The sequence below is a fragment of the Varanus komodoensis genome, unplaced genomic scaffold, assembly GCF_004798865.1.
Source record: "Varanus komodoensis strain SLA01 unplaced genomic scaffold, ASM479886v1 scaffold1, whole genome shotgun sequence".
Classification (NCBI taxonomy): domain Eukaryota; kingdom Metazoa; phylum Chordata; class Lepidosauria; order Squamata; family Varanidae; genus Varanus; species Varanus komodoensis.
The window spans coordinates 129,962,179-129,981,757 of NW_025335268.1; the positions used below are offsets into that span (position 1 = coordinate 129,962,179).

The window sequence follows — 19,579 nt, forward strand, 5'->3', positions numbered from 1 at the left end:
CTTAAATAATACAAGTGTGATCACCCACTTCAACAGGAAATGCTCCAGTTCCAGATTAGTTAAGACAGCTTTCTCAAACTGTTTCCCCTCCAGACAATTTGAATGACAACTTTGAGCTTTGGCCATGCTAGCTTTGGCCGATAGGAGTTGAAGTTTAAAACATCTGCAGGGTGCCACATTGAGGAAGACTGAACTGAGAGGTAGAATGGATGAAAGGAGTGCCTGATATTAATTAAGGAGAATTTTTTTGGAGTAAATTCCAGTTTTTATGACCACTAATGGCACCAGATTTCAGCTACTTAATAACATGTGTGGAAGTAATTTGTACCTGAGATTTTAAGAGCAGGTAATACAGCCTACCAGCTCCCAATACACAGTTCAGCTTCTTCCCAACATGACAGCATTTGTGGAGCTGTTGAAGGTACTGGAGCAGGAACAATTAAAGCAAGTTGACTATTGTTGGCAGCAGTGGCACAGTTAAAATGCTGGAATCATTTGTTGTATTCTAACTATCTCCTCAAACACAGAATAATTTGCATTTGTATATTTCCCATTCTTGTGGTCAATGACTATTTGATATTTAGTGTAATACCCTTTGCACCTTCTTTCCCTGCTTCCTCTTCTATTTCCTTTCCTAGTTCATCTCTAAGTCCATCACGCAGTATTTCTATTCCAGTTCCATCTGAAAAACCTTTCTTCCACAGTCCTCATTCCCTGCTGCCCTATTCCTTTCTGACTTTCTCTTTGCTTGTGTTTATTTCTTCTGTTGAATTATTTACAGACATGTCTTTAGATGCATTCAAAGGACTCATCAAGATAAGATCAAAGTCATTTGGGTGCTTCTGGATCGATCCAAAAATGATTTGCACAGGTTTGACATGGAAGTCATGCAGTTACATAATTCGCAGAGCACTTAGTTACTTGAGTCACTCCATGGGAAATCATCAAGGCTGCAGAACTTTTCCTCTGTGGGACCTTGGCTCTTTCACAGAGTCCGTGCAGGCAGACTTTTGGATTTGGTGCTCTTCCAGCATGGAGTTGGTTGCAGGATTTGGGACACTGGAGCATATGGCACGATTCTGCAAAGGTTACGGTGGGGAAAAAAGAGAGCACAGCAGTTCCTGATGTACATCAAAATGGAAACTTCAGGCTGCAGAAATCCTGCTGAGGATTCCTCAGTGTGTTTTTGTAACCCAGGAGGTCTGTTGTAAAGGACCTGTTTTAATAACCTTAGTGTCAAAACTCAAGCTGTCCTCCAGAAAGTTGGCAAGCAACACCCAGGGTCAAACAAGCACTTAAATGTTGATGTAGGGTAGAGCAGGCACAGTAAAAATTCCATTTTACTGTAGAGTTCCCGGAAGGGACAGTGTTATCCTTTACAAATTGTCAGTGATGCCATCAATGAGGAATTAGCCCTTTCCATGTAGAGATCAGTTTAAAAGAAGCTCAGAGTTGAGTGGCGATTCCCTATCCACAAAATGTTTCTTCATTTGTTGAGAATTAATTTCAGACTCATTTGTTTTTGCTGCTAATTTATGGCATTTTCAGCTCCACAGATACGTTGGTTTTGGTGGGATTATAAATTTAAGTATTTTAAGAACTAGAGCCTTCTCTAACCTGCTGACCTTCAGATGCACTGGACTTTAACTCTCGTTGTCCTATCAGTGATGGAAGTTGTGGTCTGACACATCTGGAGGGCACCAGCTGTGTAAAAAATTTCTACTTGCTCAACTTCCTTGCTTTAAGTATTACCTTAATTCATGGATTAGTTAGATAATATTTAATTGTTTCCTTGCTTACATATGCTTTGGAGAATCATCTTAAAGCACACTGCCTGAACCAAGGCAAGTTCATGGAGTAGTCACAACAATGTTGTAAGCAGAAAGCAGACTTCCACAGGGAACAGCTCTGATTAAAATTAATTATGCTAATTATTATTTTCAGCCCTGCAATTATGGATTGTGTTATACAGCCAACCTGGTTACTAACCTTGTTATTTTCTGTTGTTCACATAGCAGAATGAATTGGAAGTGCAACCCCGCTTTAACCTGACCGCTGACATGCTTGTGTTCACTCTGTTTTACAGAATAAGCTAGTATGATTCTGTTGTGTTCCTAGAGTGTTCTAGGAAGCATAATGTACCTGGAAAGGATCTTGACTGAATCAAGTCTCACTCAATTAATAGAGTGGGCTTTTATTGAGATGGCTTGGTCATCTTGACAGTGAATATTGATTTTTCACCCATACCCTAGTATTAAAGGTGGTGGGATATGTTCCAAGGATCTTGCTGTCCAACCTCATTCCCACAGGAGATTTTGGTAACAGTGGACCTGTTGTGGGTACCCAAAGAAAGTCTGGTCAAATGATTGCAAAATTTGCAACACTAGGCAATTACTGCATGGCACATATTTGTCTGTGGCCTCCAGGGTTCTCTAATCATGGAATGTAAAGCCATTTCTTGGTCACTTCTCTAGGTAGGGCAGCCGTATGGAAAAGTGTGTATTAATAAATACTCAGGAAGCTGTTGATCAGGTTTCTGCCTTTATCAACTACTTGTACAGACACTGATGTCCCATGCAACATTTCTCCAACACAGCAAACATTTCCATGTAGCAAGTGTGTGGCCTGGCCCAGGTAATACTTGTATGTGTTTGTTGCAGCATAAGGACTTAATGTATTACAGCTTCTCAGTGAATGCATATCATACATACATGAATCAAAATTCAGTTGCATGTGCATGAATGGGTATTATCTAAACATGAATTGTGTGTTATTTTCTAGATTGAGATCTGTTCTGGGTGCATACAAATTAATGTGAATTAGCATGCAGTGGGCAAACTGGTGTGTCATGGTTCCTCAGTACTGGCTGAACAAAACTACTGTTTTCACAGCTGTTCCTACTAAGAGGGGACATCATTGGCCAGTAATTGAAAGCTATTGCATAGTTTGTTGGCTTTTTAATTCCATTAATTTATTCTCTTACCATGCACATTACTTCCTATTCTGTTATATGCTTCCTGTATTTGAGGTGAGATTCTATGCTTTTATCACAGTAGAGCAGATTAGAAGGAATAATTTAGATCAGAAGCTGATATTTACCAGACATTATGTACAGCAACTCAGTTTAGCAAGCATGGCCAATGACCAGGGATTATGGGAGTTGTAATCCAAAACAACTGCAAGGCATTAGGTTGCTGACGTCTGGTTTAGATGGAAGCTATTGATCAATTTGTGTTGATTTTGCTGACTCTCTGAAGTTCATACACTCATGTAGGACAGTAGATAACGAAGTTAATGTAATAATGATAATAACTTGCTATCCTGTAGTGTAGTGGTTAGAGTATTGTACTAGGACTTGGGAGATCTAGGTTCTAGTTCCCACTAGTCAGGAAGTCCACTGTGTGATTTTGTGAAGCTTGCTGATAGTCTAACTTACCTAACGCGGTTGTTGTGAGGTAGAGGAGAATTATGTAATCTGCCTTGTGTTCCTTGTAGAAAATAAGGGGGAATGTAAATAAAGAAAAATAGATATCCTAGAACAGTGGTGGCAAACCTATGGCACGTGTGCCGCAGCAGACAGAGCCCTCTCCGTTGGCACGCGAGCCAAGTCACCCCAGCATCTCCCCAGCAACCAAGCATTGGATAGCAGCGCACACAGGGGCCATGCGCATGCTTGGAAAGGAGTAGCAGCGCCAGGCGATGATGTCATGAGCTGCAGCTCATTAGTCGCAACTCGTCCAAGCTTTCGCATGGCTGGTCAGTGAGCTGCCAAGGATATATATGTATTTGCTTGGACTGGGTGTGAGTTGTCTTTTCTAAATGAAAACCTCAGTATTCAGGTTTTATTGCAGTGTTGGCACTTTGTGATAAATAAGTGGGTTTTGGGTTGCAGTTTGGGCACGCGGTCTCTAAAAGGTTCACCATCACTGTCCTAGAAGATGGTTCAAAGTGGGCTTTCTCTTTCTGGCTTATTTAATATTGCCAGCACCAGTACAATACTATCTGGCCTATTTTTAAAATTTATGTCCCACTTGTCTAATATTTGTTTAAACCAGCTTTACAACATGCTTAGAGTGCATGAACAATCCAGCGCTTTAATAAGATGTATTGCATGCAAGGTAAGGAAATTGTAGAGGATACGAGGCTATGCACATTTACCATCCTAGTGCTGCGGTTGTCCTTTAAGAGATAGCTACAAATCATCCGTCCCTGGGTATGGCTGAGAAAATTCCTTTCTGAGGCTTGAGAGAGCTGCTACGTGGATGGACTAATGGCAGCTTTCCATGTTCTTTTGCGGGTCATACCGTTGGAGAGAACTTTGTAGACTGTGTACCCCAGTCCCCTGAAAGTCAACAGTGATGACATCCTCCACAGAGGACTGTCCAGCCTCTGTTCAAACATTCCCAGAGGTTTAAGGAGAGTCCACCAGCCCTATAAGTAATTGGTCCCATTGTAATTGAAGCCCATTAAATGTACGTCTGTCCTTCAGACAGTGAAGTATTCATGGCACAGTAACAGAGATATTCAGAGAGTACTAATATGTCTTCCTCTTTCTTCTCTTCTCCAGGCTAAACATACCCAGTCACTACAGCCGTTTTTTATACGACGCATGACTCCTTCAGTATTACAATTTACATATATGTGGGAAAGACCAATCTGATCCTAGCAATCCTTTAAAATCCCAAAGCAGTATAACTGCTTGTAACTACAGCCCCTTTCTCCATCTCATGCAAGGCAATGCAGGTGGGGGCTGGAGTCTCTTGGTCCCCTTACCAAGCAGATTAATTTGCAAGCCCTGTAACCATCCAGCATAAGCTAAAGCACACTCTGAACTGCTGTGCCTCGGTCCATCATGTAAATTACTATGAATGAATGTGTTTGCACAGTTGACTGGGGTGGAAAATTAACTTTTCTCTATATTTGGAGAAAGAATTGCAATTACTCCTTGCTGTGAATGCGCTGCTAGAAGGCACATCCTTAAAGCAACAGCTGCGGACCCTGAGCACTCGCGAAGTATCAACACACAATCATGGAAATTCTGGCTTGTGATTCATGTGATGTTTTAGATCATCATAAAAGGTTCCATTATTTTTATTGGCCTCTTTGTTTTCTACCATCAGGAATTCAGCATTCAGACTTTTCCTGGAAGATGCAAGATTTCAAAGAGTATGAAAGAATTTCGTCTAAATGCCATGACTCTCTAGAACAGGGGTCTCAAACTCAACTTACCTGGGGGCCGCTGGAAGTAGTCTGGGTGAGGCTGGGCCACATCAAGCGGTGGTGGTGGGCCGCTTATTCCACATCGCTCCTGGAGGCTGGCCCAGGTGCCGCCGGCACTTTGAAGGCCGCAGGGCCCCTCCCTCGTACCCCACCCATCCCGGCAATTGGCCCGCGGGGCACGAGTTTGAGACCCCTGCTCTAGAAGCTGGGTTGGGAGGGCAAAAACAATAACCTAATATGTTGAAATGCAAAATGCAATCACAGGACTTGGCAATATTCTTCTAGCTTGCCGGTCTCATACTATGCCCTTCTTGTTGCCCAGATCACCAGTATATTACTTAAAGCAATGCATCTTGTGCTGGATGGAACAGGCTTCAGTTACGAAAGGCAAGCTCATGCAAGTCACTTGATTAATCCTCCATACTTTATGGATGAATGTGTATTCATAGATTCAAATTGCATCACAGAACATGGCTTTTCACCTCTAGCTAACAGTTAATAGATTTTCCTCCCAGATGTTACTAAGTGTTAAGGATGTTGCTTTCTGTACTGTCAGTCCTTAATGCTTTGTTGAGATGATGCGTGCTGTGATATTTTTTTTTAATGAGCCAGAGATGGCTGCATTTTCTCCATTTTCTGGTTGGCTTCTGCCCTTATAAATGGTTCTGAGGCTTACTGAGATTGAAAGAAATGTTAACGAGTTCAACTTTGCAATATTCGCTTTGCCAGTTTTCCAGGAGAGCTTAACGTATTGGCAGGGCAGTGTTCAAATATGGCCTGAGATGAAACCTGCAAATGCTGGACTCTGTTTTCATACTTTGTAACTATGTTCTTAGGCACGTTCCTTTTCTTTTAGTCTTCCTAGTTTGCCTTCTAAGGAACAAATGGCCAACCAGAGCCATTCCCATAAAGTTCTCAAAATTCAACATGTTATTCCCCAAACCCAAAAAATTGGAGATTCTTGCTCTAGAGTTTCAGTAAAGATGCATCATGCCATTCGCAGTCCTATAAAGTAACTGAGCCAAAGAAAAATCTTAAGAAAGCCATATTTTAAATTGTGTTAACGTTTAAGTTACACTTTTGAAGAAGGCCCACTCTTTGATTTGTCAGCCTAGGTTTCCCAACCTACTATAAACTTGTGCATTTATCAATTTAGAATTAATACTTCAGCTCCTTTTTCATAGTAGAAGGATTCTCATAATTCTAGATGATGTTATAATTTCCTCAAGATAATTGAATATTATCTTCATTGGAAATTGTCAGATTTTTGCCCTGGGGATATTCATGTAGTATGAGCTTCCATAATTCAACTTTCTTCAAGTTAAACACAGATATTGCCTCTGGATGTACCAAGATAATTTTTCCTGTATGTGTGTGAATTCCACCATAGCATTAATTTTTTCAAAAATTGCTTTTGGCCTTTATTTTGAAGGGGGTTTTTTCCCTTTGCTGGGGAACAGATTCATATCTAGTCTGAATTGCTCTTTGTCAGTGTCAAATGCCTTGTTTTAGGGTCAGTATAAACACACGTGGTATCATCACATTGTTCCAGGAGTGAGTTTAGATTTAAGCTTTCCCCCTTCTGTGTCAGTGTGGTAGTGATGAATTTTTTAAAAATGGAAATGCTATTTCCATTGATCCTAGCAGAGACCTTTTTAACTCAGCCATTCCCGCTGTCTTGTAGAATATCTGAATGAAAATTGTGGGGAAGCTCTTTCCTCGAAATTCTTCGCTCTTTTGAGTGCTCTGATCCCAGCCAGAATTGGGGTAGCACACACTTCCACTGGTGCAAAAGCATTTGAGCAACCTTGGAGGGAATAGTGTGGTTCTACCAATGCTGCAAAACATTCTCTCCTTCCCCCTGGCAACCAGCTACACCCACCTCCCTTCTATTCTGTCCCTTCCTCCTGGCCAGCACAAACTGGATGCATATGAAACAGGCCTTAGGAACTCAGAACTGCCTTTTTAATAAAATGACAATGCCTTTATGCTACTGCTAAGGTTGGCACAACAAATAGTTCCCCAAAAGACGTAGTACAAATGGAGAAAGCGGCCAATCAATGTAAGTCTAGCCATGACTATGGAAGAAAATCCTGACAGTAGCAGTTAAACCTCTGGAAGTCTCTCATCAGACTTTAAGCTCCATAAATATGCCATTTCTTATCCTGAGAGGAGCCTTCCTCAGACTGACCGCTCCTACACTGCCAAGTTTCAGATCAATCCTCTTAGCTGCTTTTCTGAGTATTTGATGTAAAACCTCGCTTCCACCTCTTCAATTTCAAGCTATAATGGCATGATGCAATTTGTCCAGCTAACCCTTAACATAGGGCCAGTGCGAATAATGGCAGGAGATTTTTAGTCCCATCCTTTAAGATGTTAAGAGTAATGGATACAATATCCTCTGATAGCTTTTCTGAGGTTTATTTCTGTTTGTATACTGTCGCATTTGGAAATTTGAATTATTATTTATATAATACATAATTCAGACACACAGTATTTCATTGTTCCCCTATGCCTGACTTCAGTTCTACCTGTTCCTTGCATAAATGGCATTGCCCACTTCAGCTGTTTCCCTTTTCACACACAGACTTTCATTAAAAATTGACTCGTCCTTTCTCCCACTGAGGGGATTGGAGTGTTGCATACTTGCAGAGAAATATCAGCTTCTCTAAGAAGCTGCAGTTGTTTGATTTTGTTCCTCTCTCTTTCCTGAATTTTGAAGCATATTTTTGTGCAAGTTCTTCCAATAAGTTTAGACTTCGCTCCATTTCTGAAAAGAGATGGTGGGCGCGCAAGAAATGGCCACCCCCAGACTCTTGTAACTCCCTATCTGAGGAAACTAGCTTCGTCCTTGGCTGGCAGGCAAATATATTTTTAATATACAGGCCTTTGACATGTAAATTGGTCTGCTGGTGGAGGGTTTTTTTAGATTCAGTGCAGCATCTTTTATGTTATTTTAATCAGTATTTTGTTTTCAGTCCAGATTTGATTGTGGGCCGTGGAAGAAAGGCAGGATACAGATAAAATTAATAAATAACTAGGATGCAAACATTAGAGGTGTCTTTTTGGTTAGGACCAAAGCAGTTCAAGTCCAGTGTTCCATTTCTGAAAGGCCAGGTGGATGTTTTTGAGAAGCTTAGAAGCCGGGGGCATTGCTAGGATGCACATCTGCATACAATTTGCATCTGCTAATCCACACATGTGGATGCACAATTAGAAGAAAATGCTAGGGTTTATTTGAGTTTCCACAAAAGGCAATGTCAGCAGATTAATTTCTTGCCCAAATCACCTGAAATAAAATACATTTTCCAGATAATTTTCACCCCACCCGAACCATTTCTGTGCCTATTTATCTCTTAGAGGAAAATTGCTTCTATTTCATGCAGTTAAGCTGGGAAGAAAAGCTTTGCTTAGTACTGATGGATATTTTTACCCCTAAGTTTAATTGTCCTGCAGGGTTTGGGGTGTTCAAAAACGTAAAGAGGAAGAGTTAACTGTCCCCAATTTCCATCCTCCCTGAAAACTGCCCCTCCCCACATGATGAGTCAAGGAGGAGATCTTCCATTAGCATCAATGGACACTCAGGGTGCTGGGAAATAGATCCAGGCGTATAGAAAAGAATTTTGGGGCCAGGACCCAATGTAGCAATGCCTTTGCCAATGAAGGCATAGACAAATGCAATAACAGCTCTCCTGAAGCCTTGTTCTAGGTGTTTGTGACCTAAAGTTACACAGCATGTGGTCATGGCAGCTCCAGTTAGCATGCCTCACATCATACTACTGGTGCTGAACATTTGAGAAGCTTGACCCCTTTCATTGTGTCCTAGGACTTTTCACACATAATGCTGAAACACCTGCAAGCTTCTTTTGTACTCATTGAGGGTTTGTTAAAGTAGAGAAGGAGCCTTCCTTTAAAAAAGTCATCATTGATGTAAGCTGTTTATATTGCAGTACAAACATGGGAAATACAGTAAGTCCATTTGGTGAGGCACATGAAGAATTCTGTAGTCCCGCTCTATTTCCTCTTAGGCCAGATTTCAACTTGTAGTGGGAAATGTAGGTGAGAAAACAGGCCCTCCATCAACCCAAAGCAGTTTATTGTGGAGCAATACCATGCTGTGCTGATTCTCATGTGCGTATGCTGTGAGTGCAGAAGGGCAGGCCATAATTCTCAGCCACTGAGCAGTCACCAAGAAGGGAGAGGGTGAATACCAATGTTTGTAGCTGGACCATCATTTAGGTTAGATCTAGTCTCCAATCTCTGCTGCACTGATGCTCTACAATGGTACCTCCAGTTTCTGGCCAGTCTCCTGTCTGCCCCCTGCCGCCAATATGCATTCCCTCTTCGTTCTGTGTCGGTGGCCAGTGGGTGCAGCTTCTAATACTGCTGAGCTCATGTTTGCAATGTGCAGATAGGAAACTGCCTTTCACCAAGTCCCTTTTCCTGTTGGCCCGTCTGTTCTCATAGTGTCTTTGCTGACTGGCAGTATCCTTCCAAAGTTTCAGATAGGTGCCTTTTTCAGCCCTATCTGGAGATGCTAGGATTGAAGCTGAGACCTTTAGCATTCAAGTGTGTGTTCTTGCCCTGAGCTAGGTCCACTGCCCTGTGCTGTTCTGCAACTATAGGATAGATCTATAGTATGTAGGCTATAATAGGCTAATCTACAGTATAGATTAATCTTAATTGAGACCAGTGCCGTACTTCTGGATGCACTCAGACATGGTACCACCAAATGCCTCATCCCTGGTTTTGATGCTGCTCCACCTACCCCCTTCTGCTCCTATTTGTCACCCATTGTCATGAGTGGTCCCTGTTGATACCAACCACCACTGCTCATCCCTCTCCTGCTTACCTCAACTCTTCTTGCCTTCACTTGTTTCCTCCACTCAGCAATTGTTCCCTGCCACACATCTTCTCAATGCCAATCATTGCCAAATGACTAGTTCTGAGGGGGTCCTTCCTTAGAGCCAGGCATTGTGGAGGGAGAAGAGGTATCCCATGAGATGTGCCTTGGAGAGCATCCACAGAAAAGGTACTCTTGTCTTGATCAGCTGCTTATCCTTTGCTATCTTTGGCAGGACAGTATGGGCAAAGGATTAGCAGCTACTGGGGAGGAGGTATCTCAGGAGATTGCTGCCAGCACAGACAATCTCCTGGGAGAACTCTTCCGTCTCCATGATGGCTCATTCTGATAAAGGATCCCTCAGATGCAGGCATTAGGCTTGAATACCTCTGAAGAGTCATGGAAGCCGTATTTTTCTGTCAACAGGCCCCTCCAGTGGCAATGAGCAGGGGGTCTTAGGGGTCAGCAAAGGTGGACTGTTCTGAGAGCTTTGGGAACCTTGCCTGCCCTTGCGGAACCTTGATACCCAGCCTGTTGTCCATGAACCAGAGGCCTCTAGTGAACCTTGTTGTACAGCGAGCTTCTAACACAAAGAATCTCCCAAAGTCCAGCGAATTTATGAAACTCCCAGTCAGATGGCATCTTGTCGCATGCTCTTTAAGATAAATGGACAATGGAAAGCAGGATACAATAATAGGAAGCAAGCAATTTTTCCTTCCTCCTCATAGCCAGGCCCAGGGGATAAATGCAGTGGTACATGGAGCAAGTTACTGTGTTGGCTGCTGGTGCTGCATAACATTTTTCATAATCCCTGTTACAGATTAGAGAACAAAACTTGCTCCTTACTCCCCCACCCCTCTGCACTCTCTTTTCCATAGCGCAGATCTTTATGTTGTCTTAAGCAGCTCATAAATAACAATTAATACTTAACTCCTCAATGTGTTCCTAGACAAGGGTAGTTCTGGTTAGTTCTACAGAACAGGCAGAGTTCCAGACTTGGCACAGTTCCCATCTCCACGTATCTGTTGCTAGCATCTGCATCATTATCCCCTGATGTGCTCCATTTGTGTCCCAGATGTATCGTTTTGTAGCTCTGAGCCTGCTGCTGACACATCACTAACACTTGGCAGTTGTTTTTCATTCAGAAGCCCTAAACTTTGTGTGGCTCTGTATTTCTGTGCTGAGCTCCAATTTAGGAGCCAGTTCTAGCTTGTTAAGCCCTTCTGTGAATTACTCTTGCATAAGAAATGGTGTACAACCTATGTGATAATCTGTCTAGCTTCGAGGACAGGAAGTACTTTCTGTATGGGAATCAGTTGAAATTTGGTACATTCTTGAGCAGATGGGACAGATGGGTTCATCTTTTGTTGGATTCTCCTTGCATCAGAGTATCGATGAAGCTACTGATGCACAAACACTTGCATCAGACTCATAACAAGCATGAACCAATCAGGGTTAAGCAGATTTATTTATATATTGGTTTGTATATTCATGAGTCTTCTTTCAGCCCAGATAGCATCCTCAAAAACTGACCTACAGTTAAAACTTGCAACAGTCTATAAACTTAAAGGTTCTATTTTAAAAACAATTCAAAGCCTTTAAAACTTGCAAAATCTTAAAACAGGAGCTGCAGATTCTGCTGACGTCAGTAGAGGAGAGGAAAATGTGCCAGTTTGATAGCAGGATCTCAGCAAGAGCTGTCGCAGTATTTGCTTCTTGTACGTAGCCTTTCTTGCAAATATCTTTCTACATGGTCAGATGTATGTTGCTTAAATAACAGGCCACATCTATTCCACCTGATACGGAGTAATAACCCTGTAATAATGGTGCTGTAATTCAAAATCAGGATCAACCCAGCATCACCCCTTTGGCCTAAGTCACGAGCAGGGACCAGTGCCCTCCTGCCACAAGTTTTGGGCTACAAGTCCCATCAGCCCCATCTAGCATTTCCAATGACCAATATTGCTGGGGTATTTTAGTCTAAAACTACTGGAAGGCACTAGATTGCTGACTCCTGCCCTAAATAGTCCTGACTGAGTGCGGGTGCTGAAATTGTCACTAAAAAAATAATCTGCTATCCTGAGGATTATAGTTACCTTTTTTACCCCCAAAAAGAGCCTTTAATGGTACAAATGTAGTCTTAAAACCATGTGACCAAGATCGGATTAAATCAAGTTGTAGGGAATATTGAGCAGAATTCCTTCAGTGCCCTGCCTTACTTTCTGCTGTAACGCCTGGCTGGTGTCCATCTCCCATGCAAAGCAAATGTGCCCAGACGCTACGGAAACGTCCTAGCACCTACGTGCTGTAGGCTCTCAGCTGTGGTTCCACACGGACTCTGCTTGTCGTAAGGCACAGTCCTGTGCAAGTGGAGACAGAAAAAGGCGCACTGCTCCAAGCGTGTCCCAGCCGTGGCCGTCATTGTGCTTATAATTTTGCAGTACTTCAGTAACTCCCTCCTACTTGTTTGACTTCAGTCTCACAAACTTTTCAAGATTAGCTGTGCAGTTTGAGCCCTGCTTGTTTCCGTCACAGTGAGAAGTATTCTGTTCACAGCAGCAAGTACGACCAGCCATCCTGGTCAGGGTTGCACCAATGTCAAGCATTTCATTAGCATTTATTGCTTTGCGTGCTGTCCCAAGTTGCAGGCCCATATGTCTGGTGGAGTGTGAAGGCCCCCCGAGTCCCTTCAGCCACTTAAATCACATGAAAATGCTGTAAAGAGTGACCTGCAGCGGCACAAGGGCAGCTTTGCAATCCGTGGCAATGGTTGCATGTGAAGTACGGCGGGGCTGATTTTGTCATTGTGGAAAGGAAGGCCTGAGCATTTGGAACCCTAGTTCCACAGCAAAGAAGAAAGCTGGACCCAGAGACAGCCCAAAACAGGGTTAACTTTGCCATTAACCTAAGTGAGGCACGTAGAGTTTGGGTCCCAGGGAAAGATAGCAAATTGTTGAGAACTCTAATATTGTATTTTTGCTGTTAAGGATGTACAACTAGGTTTTTTCATCATGAGAAGCTTAGCCCATAAATCAGTCTTTTAAAACATTGAATTTCAGATCCAAAAGCTGACCTAACATCACCACAACTATTTTATTTAGTTTAGATTTAACTCAACATCATTTAATGTTGAGATAGGGAGAGACCTGATATAAAGAAAAGGGCGGGACTTTGATTTTAGCAACAGGTTGGTCCTGCTATTTGGCAGGGCAAGGTGGTCCCCTTAGGTGAGGGAGATGCTGAAGGATAGGGAGAAAGCAGTGAAATGTGGAAGGATAAGAGTGGAGTGTACCACGTGAGTATCCTCAGGCTCTCTAAACTAGTTTTCTTGCCACTGCTCTAGTATTTTAAATCTCTCTGTATTCGCGTATGCATATGCGTATGTATATGGGGCGAAAAGAAAGAAAGGGAGAAAAACATGACAATCTGAAATCCTGAGCCCTTGTTTTCAGGGGTTCTTTTTGTAACAGTGAACAATAGAAAACATTTTTCTTTATGCTGCATGCTTCATTTGTGCAGCACATTACAACTTTTTCCTTCTCGGTATGCTCAGGCTTTCTAGAGTCAAGAACTCTACCTTGCTCTCTCTTCACAGAATATACCTAGGACTTACATTCTACCAGCAATACTGTCGGTGCACTTCCACCCAAAGACACACACACCGAACAGCATTACGTTTTTAAATCTCTCCTTGAGCTGACCCTCATGGTTTTGTATATTCACTGGCTGATACTACCCTTTTGTGAGGTTAGTGAAATTATGAGTTCACCTCTTTCACACAAAGAAGTTGAATTCAAAGATTATTTGTCTAGGCACAATTCACTTGGAGTCTATTTTTAATCCAGTTTGTCTGCACTGGAATTTAGGGCTGAATGCTTGCCTCAGGCTCCCCCACCCCCTTTTATTTTCACAACAGTACTGTGAAATAGACTAGTTTGAATGATATTCATTGAGGTCACAGTGAGCTTCACGACCAAACAAAGATTTGAGCTTGGGTTTCCTTGATCCTAGTCCAACACTCCTGTTGTTCCAATCCACTGGCCCTCCTACAAGCCTCTCTACTTGGGATTGCAGACTGTGATGTTCCTTCCAAGATTTTCATGTACTCAGTCCAGAAGTTACTCCAGTCAGGGAGGGACAAGTGAGAACTGATGGGTTTGCGCATAGAATGTTGGACTTCGATCTGTGGTCAAATCTCAGCTTGACAACAATGGCTTGCTGTGACCTTGAGAAAAGTACCATTTACCATTTTATCTTCCAACTGTGAGATATAGACAATAGTAATCTATTGTACAGAACTGCTGTGAAGCCAAAATGTTGGGTGGGGGGTATATATAGGTTGTATACATTTTGTATTTTCAACATACAAATGTGGAGATTTGGTACTGAACACAGCAACTAGAAAATTCTAGCTGGCTTGCTCTCTTCTTTTTAAAGTAAGTATTATCTCCTTGAGGCTGTGAAGATAGACTTAATTTCCCTCTGACCTCACTGTTTACAATCCTTCCTCTCAGCTATATGCATTGTGTATGCTTATGAACACCTGAAACTGTTAATAACACTTCATGCATCAGAAAGAACGGGCTATAGCTCAGGGGAACTTATGCCATAGTAAATGAATATTTAAGATGCCATCACCATGATTTTTTCCCCCCTGCAACAAACTAACATGGCTCTTTGGAAATGGATCCGGAGTGATACTGTTGATGCCCATAGTCTAAAGCAGAGTTAGGAATGCTTAAATTTAACATAGTGATCTTAATGGGTTTAATGGTGCCTAACTTTGGATGGGGGCTAATGCAACCTTAGATGGCCTTCAAACGTAACTGTGTACAAGTGATTAAGGATCTTTCTGCCAGAAGATGAGGCCTGCTTCTCCATCATGCAGCCAGTACTTCTCGAACAATGCTGGTACAAACACAAAACTGAATGCTTGTTGCCTCTTCCTTTTTGCTCCTCACCCCATGCTCCAAGTTGACTCGTGTGTTTTCCAAGTGTCTCACTTGTTTGTGTGTGATCATACATTCAGCATAAACAGCTTTTATTTTTGAACAGTTGAAAAACTGCTCCAAAGAGGTGAATGGAGGTGAGTTCATGACTGACATGGAGGTTGGCCAATCAATGTGTAAGTCTTTTTGCTGTAAAGCAGGACAACAGATTTCCCTTTTACACTTACCCAGAGAGAGAGCTTGTGCACCTGTCCAAAACACTTACACTTTGATGTCAGTTCATGGCTCTTCACTAAAATTATGCTCATCTGTGCACTCATGGTGCCAACTGGTAGACTGGGGTGATATTCCTTCTTGAAGAGTCCCCTTCCAGTCAAAAGCCTATGTTACCCAGCTTGGTGATTAATAACATCTGTCATCTGAGCCAGTCTGGGTACTATAAAAGTCAGGCCGAAGCAGCAGGAACAAAAAGGTTCTGTGCAATTCCAGTGGTCTCTCAGTCATTTGTGGTAAGATTTTGTATGTCCTAGATGATTTCTTTACAGAAAGATTTCTTGGCAAATGCCTGGTGTGATTGCCATATGGACAGTGTTTGTGATCATGTTTAAAGTCTTGATGTACTTACAGGTGTGCCAATAGGCAGACTGTTGAAATGGTAGCACCTGCAAGGGAGTTTGTACCCTGGGCAGTGGTTGCAGAACCAGAATGAGAAAATCCCGGGGATCAGTGCAGTTGATGATATTTAAGAGAATTCCCAGAATGCTGCCAGGATGACTACCTATAAGTTTGGCCTTGCCCATTGTGGTTTATTACCAACTCGGCTGGAAATGTAACCAGTTGGATATGGAATATAGGATGAATCAAGGAGGGAAAGGGCCTAGCTACTTTGAAAGAGGGAACTGTGAGATTGCGCTTAAAGAAGTCAATGACTCACAACTTTTATGAAATTGCAGTTTGCCTGCATTATATTTCATATTAATGATATATAGAAATATTTGTAAAAATACTGTATAGTATCAAATGCAATGATCTCTAATGTATTTTTTCTATACCTGACCAATTCCTCTGTTCTTTTCCTTTATTTGGTGGCTTTCTCTGTTTTCTTTTTGCATTTCTTTGCATAAATCCTCTTTGTACCCAACTCTTGCTGTTAAACAGAAAGAAACAGTAGAATGGGTTTTCCTTCTCTGCTGAAGCCCCTTTCCACCCCCAGATCTGCTCTGAAAGATTGGAGGACACTCCAGGGCAAATTTGGAGACATGTGGTGAGCTACAGGGAGGAAGTAAGCAATGATAAGCAATCTAACATGTTGGATTTTAACCCCTGGGTTTATCCATTCCTAGATGAAGCTAATCCATTTCAGAACCATTTTAGTGTGGCTTTCAATCCATTTATGTGACTGAAACTATCTTGGTTGCCTTTTGGCAAGTATTCACTTGGGAAGAGGCCATCCTGTTGATTCCCCTGGAATACTTCTGCCAGTTTCTAAATACCATTGTCCACAGTATTCTTCCAGGCTGTTTGCTGGTGAACTGGTTTAGTACTAAAGTTTGATTCTATATTAATATTATGGTGGTAGTGGTGGGGTTGGGTAGTGTTGTAGCTCCCTCAGGTGATATAGTTAGTAAAGGTAAACATTTTTAAACACCAGGAAATAAAAAGTACCTTTTTTCTCTTTTGATCCAGGTTGGCTCAGTCTCTGCTTGCTCTCTTTGCGTCCTCACTTGCGATCTCTGTTGTTTTTGCCATCATTCCTGTCTGCCACAATGTGGTGGTGCTTGCAGTGGTCATGGCTGTGGCTGGCCTGGCCATGGGCTGCATCGACACACTTTCCAATATGCAGCTGGTGAAGATTTATCAGAAGGATTCAGCAGTCTTCCTGCAGGTAGGACAAGTAGCTGGCAGGGCCGATCCCCTGTTTTGCACCTATGTATGTTTTACTGCTTGGAGCCTTTGCCAGGGACTGGTAGCCAGCCAAGTGTGCTTGCCATCACCCCACTGGGGTCTTTCTTCTCATGTCGTACTAATTGCATGACTGGGAGGGGCGCACTTTGTCAGTCTCTCAACATTTGAGGTACGGAGAGGGACGGGCTGTCTCCCCTGCACTGAACAGCAGAGGCATGGTGCATTCCAAGGATCCGAGCTGTTGGTGCACCAGGAGGAACTGTCCATGTGATGGTCATTGTAACAAGCAGAATACCTGTAGAATGGTATTTGTCAGTGGAAGTTGTTCCACCAATGGATAACAACATCTTTGTGCATGTTAGGGCAGCTCTGCACATGATTTACCTTTGTTCCCACCTGGGTGCCATGCCATCTACCGGTAGAGTAGGAGGTCACTGGTTGAACACAGATATCTTTCCCCTGCACTCCCCAGTTGCACTTGCTACACTATTGGCATGCCCTAAACCTCTGGTCATCCATCTTAGTTGTGCTGGTTCAGTCTCTGATTCAGATTTGTGTAGTCCTCACCCAAATAAGCACAATAGACAAGTCCCTTGAATCAAAGTGACAAAAGCATTTGGGTTACACAAGATCACTTATGAAAGGCATTGCAGAGTTAACTGTATGATGCACAGAGATCTCATTTGTCTTAAAACTGCGTGTGGGGTAAACTTCAGCTTTCTTACCATAAAGCTATGCTGAGAAAGGAAGGGCCCTAGGAGAGAATCCCATGTAGTAGCCTCCCTTTTGATTCCTATGTTTGTCAGGCTGGACCAGGTGCTGCCATCAGTAAAGCTATTTTCTCCTTGTTTTGCGCAGGCCCTTCATTTCTTTGTGGGCTTTGGAGCCCTGCTGAGTCCTCTCATAGCTGACCCTTTTCTGTCTGATACCAACTGCATCCTGGCCAATGGCACAACCAACAGCAACAGTAACCTTCCTCACATCCGAAAGTCTCTGGTCCCCCATCACCTTGGGAACCTGTCGCATTATGATCTGCCCACGAAAGGGCTGGTGGTGACCCGAGTGTCTTACGCCTTCTGGATTATGGCTTTGATCAATGTAAGTAGTGCCGTTCTCATGCAGAGTCATTCCAGTCAAATGTATGCAACTTGGTCTGCGTAGATGGAGGAGTCCTACATAAGGTGGCATGCCAGTATGAATAATCTGATCCCACTTTGCATTTTAAAACTTCCTGACATCACAGTTCTCCCACCCTGCTGTCTCCATTTGTGAAACTCTGCTTGTAGTGGTCCTTTGAACCACAGGGATGGACTGACAAATCTATCTCTGTTCTGTTTTGTTTAAAAGATTTTATGGCATGCCTTTCTATCCAATGAATCCCAAAGCAGCTTAAAATAAATTGTGCCCAAAGATTACAAGGGGCACTCCTACTGTGCAAGGCAGGTTACACCTTTTTTGTCTTCTGCCAGAATTACTGTGTGTGCAAGGAGCAGACTTTATGAATTTCTTGTCACAATCAATAAGACATTTGCCTACCATGTCATTTTTCCTAATCGGCTTTGTTTACCCACTATAACATCTTGCAAGTTAAGCTGTAACTAGGGCTGTTGTTCCATCTGCAAAATCAGACCTTCCGAGTGTTTTCCTTGTATGTTACCTGCATGAATATTAACCAAATGAGATTTCTCTCTAAATTGTCTAGAGCCGTTTTCAACAGAATACTGCTTGAAATGACCAATCCTTTAACAGTGCTTACATCTCCAAGCACCCATAAAAAATTAAGAAATTTTGCTGGAAAAGCTGTGCTAATCTGATCTCTGGGTCATCTTTCCCTCTTGGGGTAGTAAACTGGTATCCTTTCTGACCTGGCTCATTGCATTCCAAGGCTCCCTGAGCAACAGTACAATTCTACAAAGCAGCAAAGAAGGGGCTAGAAGCAGAAGAGTGGTGCTGTATTAAGAGGGTGAAGCTGGAGATAATGCGTCTTTCAAATGGCATAGTGTTAGTTCATATAATCAGAATTGGTTGGCTATGCTTTTTCCTGGACAGTTCCATTCCCAGGAGGGGAATTGCTTGTTTGACTCTCCAGTCCCTTTGGGGCACTCTGTCTCAAGTTGATCAATCACTTGTAATCTAACAGGGAGACACGAAAGAACATTTCTCCTTTCTCATTACCAACCTTAATAGACTTTTCAAGTTCGGTCCCAGGTATGATACAATCCTATGCATGTTAGCATCATAGTAATAACTACAGCTTATTTTGGCGGGACTTACTTTCATTGTAAGTAGCAAAGAATTGGCACCAATGGCCATTGGACTCCTGGGGAGAATAGGAACTTTAAGGAGTAAGTTTCATTGAGATGGCAGTGTGGATGCCACAGTCTCAGTCTTAATTACCCCATGCTTTCTTAAAATCCAATTCAGTTGCATACTTCAAGTTTCATGTAACGTAGGCATTTACCCAGGATTTGGAAGGTTTAGTGTCACAGTTCAGATACTGTTCCAGGTGAACTGCTGTGCTCCTCCCTCCTGGCTAATTTCTAGTTCTCATAGAAATGAGACTGGACACATCACATTTTCTCTGGAAGCTGTCACCCATCCACTCCACTTTCTCTGTATCTTTCTTTACAGCAATTCATAGTTGGGAATTTAGCTAATACCA

At 42.5% G+C, this 19,579-nt stretch overlaps 1 protein-coding gene across 1 annotated transcript in view; it reads left to right on the forward strand.

Annotated features, from left to right (window-relative positions):
- The window catches only part of MFSD4A (major facilitator superfamily domain containing 4A), a 46,987-nt gene that overhangs the window by 2,102 nt on the left and 25,306 nt on the right, over window positions 1-19,579 (forward strand). The window contains exons 2-3 of the mRNA XM_044445957.1: window positions 16,699-16,897; window positions 17,776-18,015. Coding sequence (XP_044301892.1) covers window positions 16,699-16,897; window positions 17,776-18,015 — 439 coding nt within the window. The remainder of the gene's footprint in view (window positions 1-16,698; window positions 16,898-17,775; window positions 18,016-19,579) is intronic.